Source organism: Macaca thibetana, chromosome 20, assembly GCF_024542745.1.
Source record: "Macaca thibetana thibetana isolate TM-01 chromosome 20, ASM2454274v1, whole genome shotgun sequence".
Classification (NCBI taxonomy): Eukaryota; Metazoa; Chordata; class Mammalia; order Primates; family Cercopithecidae; genus Macaca; species Macaca thibetana.
The window spans coordinates 57,385,590-57,399,610 of NC_065597.1; the positions used below are offsets into that span (position 1 = coordinate 57,385,590).

At 38.4% G+C, this 14,021-nt stretch overlaps 2 protein-coding genes across 4 annotated transcripts in view; one reads left to right on the forward strand and one right to left on the reverse strand.

The window, feature by feature from the left end:
* The window catches only part of IQCK (IQ motif containing K), a 959,718-nt gene that overhangs the window by 340,070 nt on the left and 605,627 nt on the right, over positions 1 to 14,021 (reverse strand). The gene's annotated exons all lie outside the window — the stretch shown is intronic.
* Positions 1 to 14,021, forward strand: part of GDE1 (glycerophosphodiester phosphodiesterase 1) — a 241,834-nt gene that overhangs the window by 224,978 nt on the left and 2,835 nt on the right. The window contains exons 3-6 of one of the 3 annotated variants that reach the window (XM_050775023.1): positions 1,062 to 1,237; positions 7,306 to 7,411; positions 10,488 to 10,580; positions 13,503 to 13,714. In XM_050775023.1, coding sequence (XP_050630980.1) covers positions 1,062 to 1,237; positions 7,306 to 7,411; positions 10,488 to 10,580; positions 13,503 to 13,714 — 587 coding nt within the window. The remainder of the gene's footprint in view (positions 1 to 1,061; positions 1,238 to 7,305; positions 7,412 to 10,487; positions 10,581 to 13,502; positions 13,715 to 14,021) is intronic. The other 2 variants (XM_050775024.1, XM_050775022.1) reach the window with 2 other exon arrangements.

Consider the following 14,021-nt stretch of genomic DNA (forward strand, 5'->3'; position numbering starts at 1 on the left):
TTTTACTGTATATGTTTCCAGTAGACCATGACTTAGAATATTTTTTTAAAAATTAAAAATCTTGATCATGGCTGGGCACAGTGGCTCACACCTGTAATCCCAGCACTTTGGGAGGCTGAGGCAGGAGGATTGCTTGATCTCAGGAGTTCAAGACCAGCAGGGGCAACATGGTAAAACCCCCATCTCTACAAAAAATCCAAAAATTAGCTGGATGTAGTGGCACATGCCGGTAGTCCCAGCTACTTGGGAGGCTGAGGTGGGAGGATGGCTTAAGCCTAGGAGGCAGAGGTTTCAGTGAGCTGAGATCATGCCATTGCACTCTAACCTGGGCAACAGAGCCAGATCCTGTCTCAAAAAAATATATATATATAGATAGATCATAATGAGCTTTTCACATCTTTATTGTGATGAGGAAGCCAAGGAAGCAAACATTAGATAGTGTGTCTCCAGAGGAGCATGGCTCATGTAATTTAAGTGTCAAATTCTCTTTTTAGATAAATTCTCATCTACCTCATCAAGCTTACCAACTTACTGGCCAACAGCCAGTGCTGCTTACATAAACAAAATGTGGTATGTCCTAGAAGCAGGCGTGGTGTCTTTGTGGTAGAGTGTGGAATTAAACCAACAAAAACCTGACTCATTTATGCCAAAGTAGTGAAATATTTGACTCATCAACAACCACAGGGTGATCATCAGAACTGCTGTACAACAAAGAGTGTAGGTAAACAGTGGAACTGTCTGTATTCGTAAGCCATTGATGAACCATATAGTTAAAGCATCCAGATAAAACGCAAGTTCCTGAAGTCTCCCAGTCTTCCAATGTGAAGTAAGAAGAGTGGGGAAATTAAAGTTTTTAAGGAATCCATCAGTTAGGAGTTGAGGTAAGGTTATATACACAGAAAACAGAAACAGGTCAGGATTGCTGTTTGGTGGGGGAAGTGGAAGGAAAATGAATCATTAAGGACAGCTGTCTTAGCCAGCCCTGCTGGTCTTTTGGGTGGTTAGATGCAAAAAGATGTTTGTGGCCAGTTAACAGCAATATTGTTGATGTTTTTGTTAAGGCAGCTAAGAATGGAGCAACAGGCGTGGAGTTGGACATTGAGTTTACTTCTGACGGGATTCCTGTCTTAATGCACGATAACACAGTAGATAGGACGACCGATGGGACTGGTCGATTGTGTGATTTGACGTTTGAACAAATTAGGAAGCTGAATCCTGCAGCAAACCACAGACTCAGGTAAGTAGTTTATTGTCATTTAAACAGATCTTTTAGCTTTTATTGGAAATGACAGATAGACACTGGTGCCTTCTAATTACATCTGCCCCAGGAGAATTGTCTTGTTTTGTTTTGAACTGTATATAGGTCTCCTAAGTAACGAGCAAGTGCCAGGAACAACAGAAATTCGGCATTATGTTTTTAGTCTTTCCCACTGAGGCTAAATTTGGCTTCAGAATCATTCTCAAGATAATGCTCTGTCTAGTCACTATAGAATCATGAGGCTGAAAGCCATTGCTTGGCAATCTTCTTGCCTTCAGGTGTACCAAGAAGCAAATTATACATTCATTAAAAGCTTCAAGTAATACTATAATATTACATTTTAACTTAACCCTTTTAATTCTTCTGATCCTCATAACAAACTTCTGAGGAATCACAGAATTGTAGGAATAGAGAGTATCCTAGAAATCATCTAGAATAGCACTTTGCAGTAGAACTTTCTGCAATGATGGAAATGTTTTATATCTGCACTGTCTAATATGGTGGGTACCTGTGACTACTGAGCACTTGATATGTGGCTAGTGACACGAGGAAGTGAATTTTTAATTTAAATGTAAATTTAAACTGAAATAGCCATATGTGGCTACCATATAGGATACTGTAGATCTAGATCAATCTTGCCTTTAGAGATAATCCCAGAAAAGTTAAATTATTTACTTAAGGGCAAATAACTAGTTCATAAAGAAGCCAAGACTAGAATCTATCCCAAGTTTTAGTCCAAATCATGCTGTTTTTAGCTGTCCCCCAGTGTCTTTCAACCCTGTAAGAGCGAAAGTTCTTTCAGTGTCTAATTTAATTCTTTCCTGGTAGAGTGTAAACGTAGCTTCCAAAGTATATATACCAGAGCTAATCTTACAAGATGCTCCACAAAAACAGGTTCAAATAAGATCAAATAGTGTACTCTGAATACTTCTGTTGTGGATAAACAGTCCACGTCAGCTGATTCTTACTTGTAAATTAGCTTTTCTCAAACTTACATGACCACAGAACCTACATCCTCTTCCCCACTTACAGCTGTAAACACCCTTGAAATTGGTATGCTGAGTTATATACTGTACTTTGGAATGCGGTTATTTAAATCCCTCTCTGCTTGTCATCTTTGCAATACTGAAAAGTGTGTGCTCACTGGTTATTCATGTAGTATCAATTATCCAGACAATGATCGATTCTCTTTGAATATTAAGTATTTGACCCAACAATTAAGTTATACTTTTTCCTAAAAGATGATTCAGACCTATTTTCCTAGGATCTGAAAAACATCAGCCAGCCAAAGGAAATCATAATGTAGGCAGGAAAGAATATTGGTAACACTTGAGAATTATGAGTCCAGGTTGCTAGAATTGCTCTTGACTGTCATCAGATATTTTATTGCTCTGCTTATGCAAGGGAAAGAGTGGTTTTAATATTATAATGACATTGCAGCTAATAAAATGTCGGGTTCAAAGTTAACACTTAAAGCAAAAATGTTTAGGGTCATCATTACCCTTAAAAATCCTTTAAGGGAGCACTGAGTCCATTTCTCTGGAATTTGTGCATCCTAGGAAAAAAGAAATTGTAATGTTCAAAAAATCCCTTAAGAAGACACCATAGCAAAGGCAACATATCTTTAACACCAATATCTTTAACACAACCAGTCTTTGCTCTGCTATTGGAACAGAGTGTGTTTTCTGTGATTGAACACTAAATGAAGTAATTGGCTTGTGTTTACGGATCATGTTGTGGGAAAAAAATAGATATTTTCTCTAGAATTATGCTCAGTGTGATGAGATGCTTGTCCTAAGAGGAGGGTAAGGAGGAAACTAAGATCAGCCAAAGGAACAACAAATTCAGGTCTCCCATCTTTCACTCTCAGGGAATAGAAATTGATGAGAATGGCTGGGGTAATTGCCTGTAATGTTTAAATTATCCTTTTTTTTTTTTTTTTTTTTTTTTGGAGGTGGAGTTTCACTCTTGTTATCCAGGCTGGAGTACAATGGCACGAACTTGGCTCACTGCAATCTCCACCTCCTGGGTTCAGGCAATTCTCCTGCCTCAGCCTCCGGAGTAGCTGGGATTACAGGCATGTGCCACCACACCCAGCTAATTTTTGCATTTTTAGTAGAGACAGGGTTTCACCATGTTGGCCAGGCTGGTCTTGAACTCCTGGCCTCAGGTGATCCGCCTGCCTCGGCTTCCCAAAGTGCTGAAATTACAGGCATGAGCCCACTATACCTGGCCTATCCTTACCCTTTTTTTAAAGCATGATCTTACAGTGGAAATAATGCAGTTGAGTTAGCATTAAGTTAGATCATAATTTTATTATAAAACAAGAACTAATTTCTTTTGTATCAAGCACTTAGCCTTCATTTTCTTTATCAGAAAATTATGTCTTAGAAACTATTATTTATTTTAAACAGTTGCACTTAAATAAATACACAATACAGTTAACAGATTTATGTATTCCTAGGAATTTCTCCTGCATAGGGTTCTATTAGGGAAATTACAATCTGAAAATTAAGTCTCTGAGTTTTCCAAAGGTGGCATATACTCTGCCCTTTTGGGAGTAGGGTTATTAATAATGTTATTAATTCAATGGAAATTCACTGATTTCTTTAAAATTAAATAATTTTTGTTGTTGCTCGTCTGTGGTCAAGAATATCTGTATTTGAACACATGGAGGTTCCTGAATGATGGAGCACCCAGAAAGGGCATGGAAGCTCTGTGCCCCTTTCCCCATACCTCATCACCCTGCACATGTCTTCATCTGTATCCTGTGTAACATCCTCTATAATAAACCTGTAAACATGTTTTTTTGAGTTCCACAAGCTACTCTAACAAATTAATTGAACCCAAGGAGGAGGAAGTGGGAACCCCAATTTATAGCTAGTGTCAGAAGCACAGAATCACCAGAAAAGGAAAACAAAACAGAGAAAAATAACATCCATTATACAATGTAAGAAACCAAAGACCATCAATCTCTAATGTCTGTGCTCAGGTATCTGTGTGCTTCAATTCTTCTCATCTACGAGTCTTGGGTTTTCAATGCTCACTTGTCACCAGGATATGAATTAAAAATGTCTTAGGCACCACCATGTGATCCAGTTGTCTTAAGCTTTCTAAAAGTGCTTGTGCAAGCCATTTACTTATTGCTTCTTATACCATTACAGCCCAATCTACTTGTGGTTAAAAGCAACCATAGCATGTTTGAAAGTTTCATGCAATAAAAGGAAAGTTTATTATTGCATTTAGTCTGTACTTACTGGATACTTTCAGTTTTCTCAGTCCCAAGTACAGCAAACTCTGGATAATATGATTAAATACTTCTTCCATGATTCTTTCGACCTTCATATCAATTTCGCTAAATATGGAATGACTGACTAGCTAGAGCAATCAGGAAAGAGAAAGAAATAAAAGGCATCCAAATTGGAAAAAGAGGAAGTCAGATTGTCCCTCTTTGCAAACAACATGATTTTATATGTAGAAAAACCTAAAGACTTCACCAAAAAACTGTTAGAACTGATCAACAAATTTAGTAAAATTGCAGGATATAAAATCAATGTACAAAAATCAGTAGCATATCTATATGTAAATAATGAACTAGCTGTAAAAAAAATCAAGAAAGCAATCCCATTTACATAGCTACCAAAAAAACAGTAAAATACCTAGGAATAAATATAACCAAAGAGGTGAAAGAGCTCTACAAGGAAAACTACAAAACACTGATGAGAAAAATTAAAGAGGACACAAACAAATGGAAAGACATCCCATGCTCATGGATCAGAAGAATTAATATTCCTAAAGTGACCATTCTACTCAAAATAATTTACAATTCAGTGCAATCCCTATCAAAATATCAAAGACATTCTTCAGAGAAATAGAAAAGCCACAATCCTAAAATTCATATGGAACCATAAAGAAGCCCAAATAGCTAAAGCAATACGGAGCAAAAAGGACAGAGCTGGACATATCATACTACCTCACTTCAAGATATACTACAAAGCCACAGTAACCAAAACAGCATGGTATTGGTATAAAAACTGACACACAGACACACGCACACACACAAAATAGATACATAGATCAATGGAATACAATAGAGAACCAAGAAATAAATCCATATATTTATAGCCAACTGATTCTCCATGAAGGCACCAAGAACATAAAGTGGGGAAAGGACACTCTCTTCAATAACTGGTACTGGGTAAACTGGATATCCATATGCAGGATATTGAAACTAGACCCCTCTCACTATATTTAGAAAATCAACACAAAATGGATTAAAAGTTTAAATTTAAGACCAGAAACTATAAAACTACTAGAAGAAAACATAGGGGAAATGCTCTGGGACATTGGTCTAGGCAAAGATTTTATGACTAAGACCTCAAAAGCATAGGCAACAAAAACAGGCAAATGCGACTATATTAAACTAAAAAGCTTCTGTACAACAAAGGAAACAATCAACAGTGAAAAGACAGCCTGTTGAATAGGAGAAAATATTTGCAAACTGTTCAACAGACAAGTAACTAATATCCAGAATATACAAGGAACTCAACAGCAAAAACAATAATAATCTCATTAAAAACATCTATTCAAATCCTAATTTGAATAAACATTTTTCAAAAGAGGACACACAAATGGCCAACAGGCATATGAAAAAACACCACAAATTATTAGGGAAATGCAAATCCAAACCACAATGAAATACCATCTTATCTAGTTAGAACGGCCATTATTTAAAAGATTTTTAAAATAACAGATGCTGGCGAGGATACAGAGCAAAGGGAACTCTTATATTCTGTTGGTGAGAATGTAAATTAGTACAGCCATTATGGAAAACAGTATGGAGGTTTCTCAAAAAACTAAAAATATAGAACTATCATGCAATCCAGTAATCCCACTAGTTGGTATCTATCCAAAGGAAAGGAAACTAGTGTATCAAAGGCATACTTGCAGCCCCATGTTTATTACAACACTATTCACAATAGCCAAGATACGGAATCAACCTAAGTGTTCATCAGTGAATGAATGGATAAAGAAATTGTGGTAAATATACTCAATGGAATACTTTGTAGCCATAAAAAAGGATAATATCCTGTCATTTGCAGCAACATGGATGGAACTGAAGGTATTATGTTAAATGAAATAAGATAAGCCAGGCACAGAAAAGCAAATATTACATGTTGTCACTCATATATGGGAGCTAAAAAAGTTGATCTCATGGAGGTAGAGAGAAGAATGATAGTTACCAGAGCCTGGGAAGGGTATGCGGTTGGGGGAAGAGGAGAATGAAGAGAATTTGGTTAATGAGTACAAACATACAGTTAGATAGAAGGCATAAATTCTCATGTTCAATAACATAGTAGGGTGATTATAGTTAACAATCTGTTGTATATTTCAAAAGAGCTAGGAGATTCACATGTTCCTAACACAAAGAAATGATAAATATTTGGGGTGATGGACATCCTAAATACCCTGATTTTATCATTATACATTGTGTGCATATCACAGAAATATGTCTAAGTGTATAACAATAAAAATGTGGAAAAAATAATATCTATACTTTGGATCAAATTATTACAGTAGGACAGATGTGGTGGCTCACACCTGTAATCCTAGCACTTTGGGAGGCCAAGGCAGGTAGATCACTTGACGTCAGGAATTCAAGACCAACCTGGCCAACATGGTGAAACCCCATCTCTACTAAAAATACAAAAAATTAGCCAGGCGTGGTGTCACACTCCTGTAGTCCTAGCTACTTGGGAGGCTGGGGCGGGAGAATCGCTTGAACCCGGGAGTTGGTGGTTCTAGTGAGCTGAGATTGCACCTTTGCACTCCAGCCTGGGCAACAGAGCAAGACTCCATCTCAAAACAAAACAAAACAGAACAAAAAAACTTACAGTAAATTATCTTTGGACTTTACTATGGTCAAAGAAAAAATGTTGGAGAAAATACTCTTTCCTTTTGATTGGGAGACATTTGCAAAATGTTTGTTACAATAGAGGTTATCACTTCCTCTTTTTTCCTACAATGTATTTTCTCTTCTCTTACAGGAATGATTTCCCTGATGAAAAGATCCCTACCCTGAGGGAAGCCGTTGCAGAGTGCCTAAACCATAACCTCACAATCTTCTTTGATGTCAAAGGCCATGCAAACAAGGTACAGTTTAAACCATGGACTTCAGTTTGTTAAAAAGGAATCTTATTTCATTGATAGTCATTTCCGAAATTACATATATTTTGTTATTTATTCTTTTTAAAACTTAGTTTTATAAATTATATTTGTTGAATGGAAGTGTACAATGCAGGAATCTACATCATTTAAGAAAACAGTAAATTATGGAACTTTTTAACCTTTTATGGAACCTTTACAAAACTTCTGATATTCAATAACCAGCACAAAATGGAAGTTTCTATTATTTACATAAAGCATTTACAAAAGATATTAAGTAAACAGTGAAAAGCACTTCTAGAAAAAACCACCCAAGTAACCTCATAAAAAGGAATTCCGAAGTTGTATACAAGACCAATTTTATCTAGCTTAAAAGTTAAGGGCCTTATATGGACAACTATGGACTGCATTTAAAGAGAATTCCTATATTAAAAGCTAATAGTTAACAGAACATATACGTTTTACATAGATTTATCCCTTTGTATAATTTATATCCCTTATGTATAGTTTTGTTATTCATTGATTTTAGCAGCTATACTTTTATCAGAAAATCATTTATTTTCTTCAAATGTGTTTGACATTCCTAGATAAAATTTGGCTTAAATTTTAGAGCCTGCACTTTTACTCATAAGAACATATTATTACAATGAAAATCAGTGGGAAGATATGATTCTGATCACATTTGTTCTCTTATAACCAGCTTTTCAAGTGCAAGTACTTTTTTCCCCATTTGGGCAACTTGAGTATTTTTCCCCTAGCAATATTAATAATCGGTAATGGCCATCTACTGGTTGAAAATTCTGATGATGCCATTTTTTTAAAAATTAATCCCATATCATTAAAACCAGTTGTTAAAACCCAAAATGGGCCGGGTGCGGTGGCTCATGCCTGTAATCCCAGCACTTTGGGAGGCCGAAGCGGGTGGATCACCTGAGGTCAGGAGTTTGAGACCAGCCTGGCCAATATGGTGAAACCCCGTCTCCACTAAAAATACAAAAATTAGTTGGACGTGGTGGCGGGCACCTGTGATCCCAGCTACTCTGGAGGCTGAGGCAGGAGAATCGCTTGAACCGGGGAGGCAGAGGTTGCAGTGAGCCAAGATTGTGCCAGTAGTCCTCCAGCCTGGGTGACAGCAAGACTACGTCTCAAAAAAAAAAAAAAAACCTGAAATGTGGAGCCTAAGTATACACTCTAATTTTATTACAGTTAACTCCTATTTTTGAAGAAAGAAGAGAATGATAACTAATTTATTATTCTGGTAAACTGATAGTTGTATACCACTAGGTTTCTAATCGGTCTGCATTAGAATCACCTGGAATACCTATTTTAAAATACAAATTTACTGGGCCATTCTCCCTAGGGAAGAGATTCTGAAAATATCTAGGGTAGGCTCAAGGAGCGTGTATTTTTAATGAGCACTTCAGGTACTCATTGTTGATGTTGCAGCCCGCATTTGGGAATGCTGATAGGTCCTACATTTCACCCACGGTATACTGACTTTCATGCTTATTCTCTTAGGTTTTTTTTTGTTGTTGTTTTTTTCTGGGACAGAGTCTCACTCTGTTGCCCAGGCTGGAGTGCATTGGTGCGATCTTGGCTCACTGCAACCTCTGCCTCCAGGGTTCAAGCAATTCTCCTGCCTCAACCTCCCAAGCAGCTGGGATTAGAGGCGTGTGCCATCACACCCGGCTAATTTTTGTATATTTAGTAGAGATGGGGTTTTGCCATGTTGGCCAGGCTGGTCTCAAATTCCTGGCCTCAAGTGATCCGCCTGCCTTGGCCTCCCAAAGTGCTTGGATTACAGGTGTGAGCCACCATGCCTGGCTTCTCTTAGAATACTTTTTAAAAAGAAGTAGACATTTTTTTAAAAATCTAGCTATTTGAGTTTTCTCGATGGGTGCTCATGGGTGTTCAGCCAAGACTGGGTAGAACATAGTGACCTAATTCACCAAGATGGTAGTAGAGAGGGACAAGTGTAGGCAACAAAGTGGAGCTAGTAGAGCATGGTGGCCAAAATCATGGGCTTGGGAGTCCAACAGACCTTGACTGAGCTCTTACTACAGGGTAACCTTAATTTTGATGAGCTTCAGTTTCTTCATGGGTAAAATGGGAATACTAAAAGCAGTTACCACATAGAGTTGTTGTGAGAATTAAATAATGTAAATGTGAAGAGTTTACAGCGCATGTCTTTGTTCAAACAGCAAAAACAAAACAAAACAGCGTTCTATAGCTCACCTTCAGTTGCATTAGTGAAGAGGAGGCATGACTTGGAAAATTTGTGTTCTTTTTTATTTTGGTGGGGGAATGCATTTTGCTCATCATATTTGGTTAGGGGTATGTTTGACATCCCAAAAATTAGCAGTGTTTCACAAATTATGCAGCAGCAGCATTGCATGCCACATGGCTGGTGACTTTCTTGTTGTTAGCTGCTATTGATGTCACTTCACTAGGGATTACCAAATAATACTTAAATTCTATCATGTCTTCTTCATTTTGTAGCTAGAGTACTATAAAAAGAAACTTCTATTCACCTTGGGAAGAATTGGGAGCCTCTTAACTCTTCCCAGTCCCTCCTACCCCTGCCCCATTGCTTCTGCCTCCATATTGGTGATGAGTGATGCGTCCTCTCAGTCCCCTGGACTGAGAAATCTACCCTCTGTAGTTCCCAGACTGGCTGGCTCATGTTTCATTTGGAAAAGGCACAGGGAGAGCTTTGGGTATGAAAGGACTTCTCATAGTGGATAAACTAGGGTATAAGGCAAGGAAAATTTTGCCTCTGGCCTCATCTGGCCTACAGCTTACCACACTTTTCAAAAGTATGACAAAAGGGATGAGGCCCTCAGAGGGAGTAAAGCAGCAGTACCCCACCTTCTTCCTTGTTTGCTGCTGGTGTGAGTTTAAAATGCATCCCAGTGGACAGTAGACTCTGCCAATACTTTTAGCACCTCCATTTCTAGTAACCTTCTGTTTTATTCCATAGGGTTATACTTAATATATGATAGTTATTGGCTGGGGCTGTCACATTTTAATCAATTTTAAATATATGAATCTCTCTATTTTACAGGCTACTGAGGCTCTAAAGAAAATGTATATGGAATTTCCTCAACTGTACAATAATAGTGTGGTCTGTTCTTTCTTGCCAGAAGTTATCTATAAGGTAATATTCAGGATTTTTCTTATCATATTAGGTGAGCTAGTGTAGATAATTGCACTGGGCTGCATAAGCACAGGATAGATGCCTATTAAATTGAATGGCATCAAGGTCACAGTTGAGAAGCTCCTCTTTTAAATTAATAAGAGAAATTCCAAAAGGGGAATGTACTCATACCCTTTATAGAATGCCATTCCTCTTTTGCCCCTTCTTTTATGTTATTTATAGGCTCACTCAGATTACTGTGGTAAAATTCTCAGAACAGAAAAGAATTATGTAGCCCCCACTTCTCACCAACTAATAGCAGAACATACCTTCATAAAATAAATTCTTAACTATGGAGAATCTAAAACATGCATAAAATAGAGTAGTACAGTGCACCCCCCCTCCACCATAACTGTTATCCAGCTCATTTTACCCATAACCCCATTGATCTTCCCCAGTGTTATTTTGAAGCAAATGTTATTCTATCCATAAAATTGCATTAAGAATCTTTAAAAAGTGATGCCATTTTATTTTATTTTGTTTATTTTATTTTATTTTTTTTTTATTTTTTATTTTTTTTTTTTTTTTTGAGACAGAGTCTCGCTTAGTCGCCCAGGCTGGAGTGCAGTGGCGCGATCTGGGCTCACTGCAAGCTCCGCCTCCCGGGTTCACGCCATTCTCCTGCCTCAGCCTCCCGAGTAGCTGGGACTACAGGCGCCCGCCGCCTCGCCCGGCTAATTTTTTGCATTTTTAGTAGAGACGGGGTTTCACAGTGTTAGCCAGGATGGTCTCGATCTCCTGACCTTGTGATCCGCCCGTCTCGGCCTCCCAAAGTGCTGGGATTACAGGCGTGAGCCACCGCGCCCGGCCTTATTTTGTTTATTTTTAAAGACAGGTTCTCCCTCAGTTTCCCAGGCTGGAGTGCAGTGGTGTGATCATGGCTTACTGCACTCTTGACCTCCCAGGTTCAAATGATCCTCCTGCCTCAGCCTTCCAAGTAGCTGGAACCACAGGCGCATGTTACCACGCCCAGCTAATTTTTTATTTTTATTTTTATTTTTTGTAGAGACAGGGTCTCTCTGTATTACCCAGGCAGTTCTCCAACTCCTAAGCTCAAGCAATCCTTCCACCTCAGCCTCCCAAAGTACTGGGATTACAGGCATGAGCCACCGTAACCAACCTAGTGATGCCTTTTTAAAAACATAGCCACAATGTCATTGTCCCATCTAAAAATTATTAGCAATAAATTCTTCATATCATGAAATATCCAGTCAGTGTATAAATTTTGACTTGTCCCAGAAATGTCATAAATGGTTTTTTGGTTTTCATAAATTGCTCATTTGAATAGGAACCAAATAAGATCTGCGTGTTACAATCGTAAATCTTCTTTTGTTTGTTTTTGAGACGGAGTCCCGCTCTGTCGCCCAGTGGTATGATCTCAGCTCATCACAACCTCTGCCTCCTGGGTTCAAGCAATTCTCTTGCCTCAGCCTCCCGAGTAGCTGGGATTACAAGCACACACCACCATGCCTGGCTAATTTTTTTGTATTTTAGTAGACACGGGGTTTCACCATGTTGGCCTGGCTGATCTCCAGCTCCTGACCTCAGGTGATCTGCCCGCCTCAGCCTCCCAAAGTGATTATAGGTGTGAGCCACCATGCCCTGCCAGCAACTGTAAATCTTAAAACTTGCAGGTTCTGTCTCTCTCTTTGTTTTTTTTTGGGGGGGTGAGGGGGGCAGTCCTTGTTTTGTATTTACTAAAGAAACCAGATTATTGTTTTGTAGAGTTTACCCAAGTCCAGATTTTGCTGATTATGCCATGATATGGTTTAATACTTTTCTCTCTTTATTTTCTATAAACTGGTAGTGAGAGCTGGAAGCTTGCCTTGATGAGGTTAGGATTGGTTATTCTTGGCAAGATAACTCTAGAGATGAGGGTGTTTTTCTGTCAGGAGGCACTTGACATCTGGTTGACTCCTGTTGTGGTTAGCTGCTGTTGATGCTCATTGGCCAGATCTGTCCATTTTCTAGGGAGCTACAAAATGTTGATATTTTAATTCTATTACATCTTGCATTAGCTGAAATAGATCTATAAAAAGAAACTTTTCCTCTTTTACTATTTAGTTACCGAAGAGGCAGAATAAATGCTTAATCTTGCCTATTATTTACCAGTTTCCAAAGTAATGAGTTGGTTCCGTAGCATTCTTTACCAGTGACCAACAGAGCATACATTGAAAATTTTTAGTGAGGATAGAGCCTATCAATAGAAGCTATCATGGAGATGAATAGGGTCATGGGGCTTGCAGACATTTGGAACAGTGTTTCCCAAACTTCCTTGACCACACAGTCCTTTAAAACGTGTAAGACATTCCCCAAAAGGAGCACAAGAGCAGAGACTGAAGGAACTCCATCCACATCTCTCCATTTCTCTGTCGCCCTCTCCCATTATCTCATCACAATCCCTTCTCTCCCTTACCACCTCACTTCCCCATTCCCCTCCTCACCCCTACAACTCTTTTCAGCCATTTGCTCTGGAAAGGGCCCAAACTAACCAGCCCATCTTGAACTGACCTTGGTTCCATCCTCACTGAGTTCTAATTAATTATCTCTGGCCAAGATTTAAGTCGATATCCAATTAAAAGTTTATTCTCGTGACTTTGTTAAAATTTGATCCTGAGGTTGTAATTTTTCCATTTTAAAGATAGGATTGCAGTTTTTAAGGATTGTGGAAAAAAAAGTTCTCATATGTACTGCATATTAATGCTTTACATCCATCACATTATTTTCTCAAAGGGTTTATGATTGAGAACTTACTTCGTAGATACCGGGGCAGGGTACCAACCATGACCACCTCATCTGATTGAGCACATTGGCTAAATCTAAACTAATAAGTATTCAACTTTATATATGATCATTATTTTACTTCCCCAAATTCCTTTTCAGATGAGACAAACAGATCGGAATGTAATAACAGCATTAACTCACAGACCTTGGAGCCTTAGCCATACAGGAGATGGGAAACCACGCTATGATACTTTCTGGAAACATTTCATATTTGTGATGATGGACATTTTGCTCGATTGGAGCATGCATAATATCTTGTGGTACCTGTGTGGAATTTCAGCTTTCCTCATGCAAAAGGATTTTGTATCCCCGTAAGTTGTAAGGTTTTTTATTTTACCCAGACACATGTCCTGAATGCTCTTATTTGAAAGGAAGGATTAACAGAGTAGACACCCTGAATTGGTTCTGACCTGCAAAGCTTACCATGCCTCTAAATTGGATTGCCAGTTTCACTTCTTAGGTGGGAAGAATTCAGGCATATCTCACTGTTTTCAGACCAAGTTGATCACATATTTTTGGGTTTTTAGTGTATTTTGAAGAAAAAAAGTGAACCTGTGAAACTCTGCTGAGAAAGGGATTTTATTTCTATGAGTGGTTTTTTTGAAAGCCAACACAGGA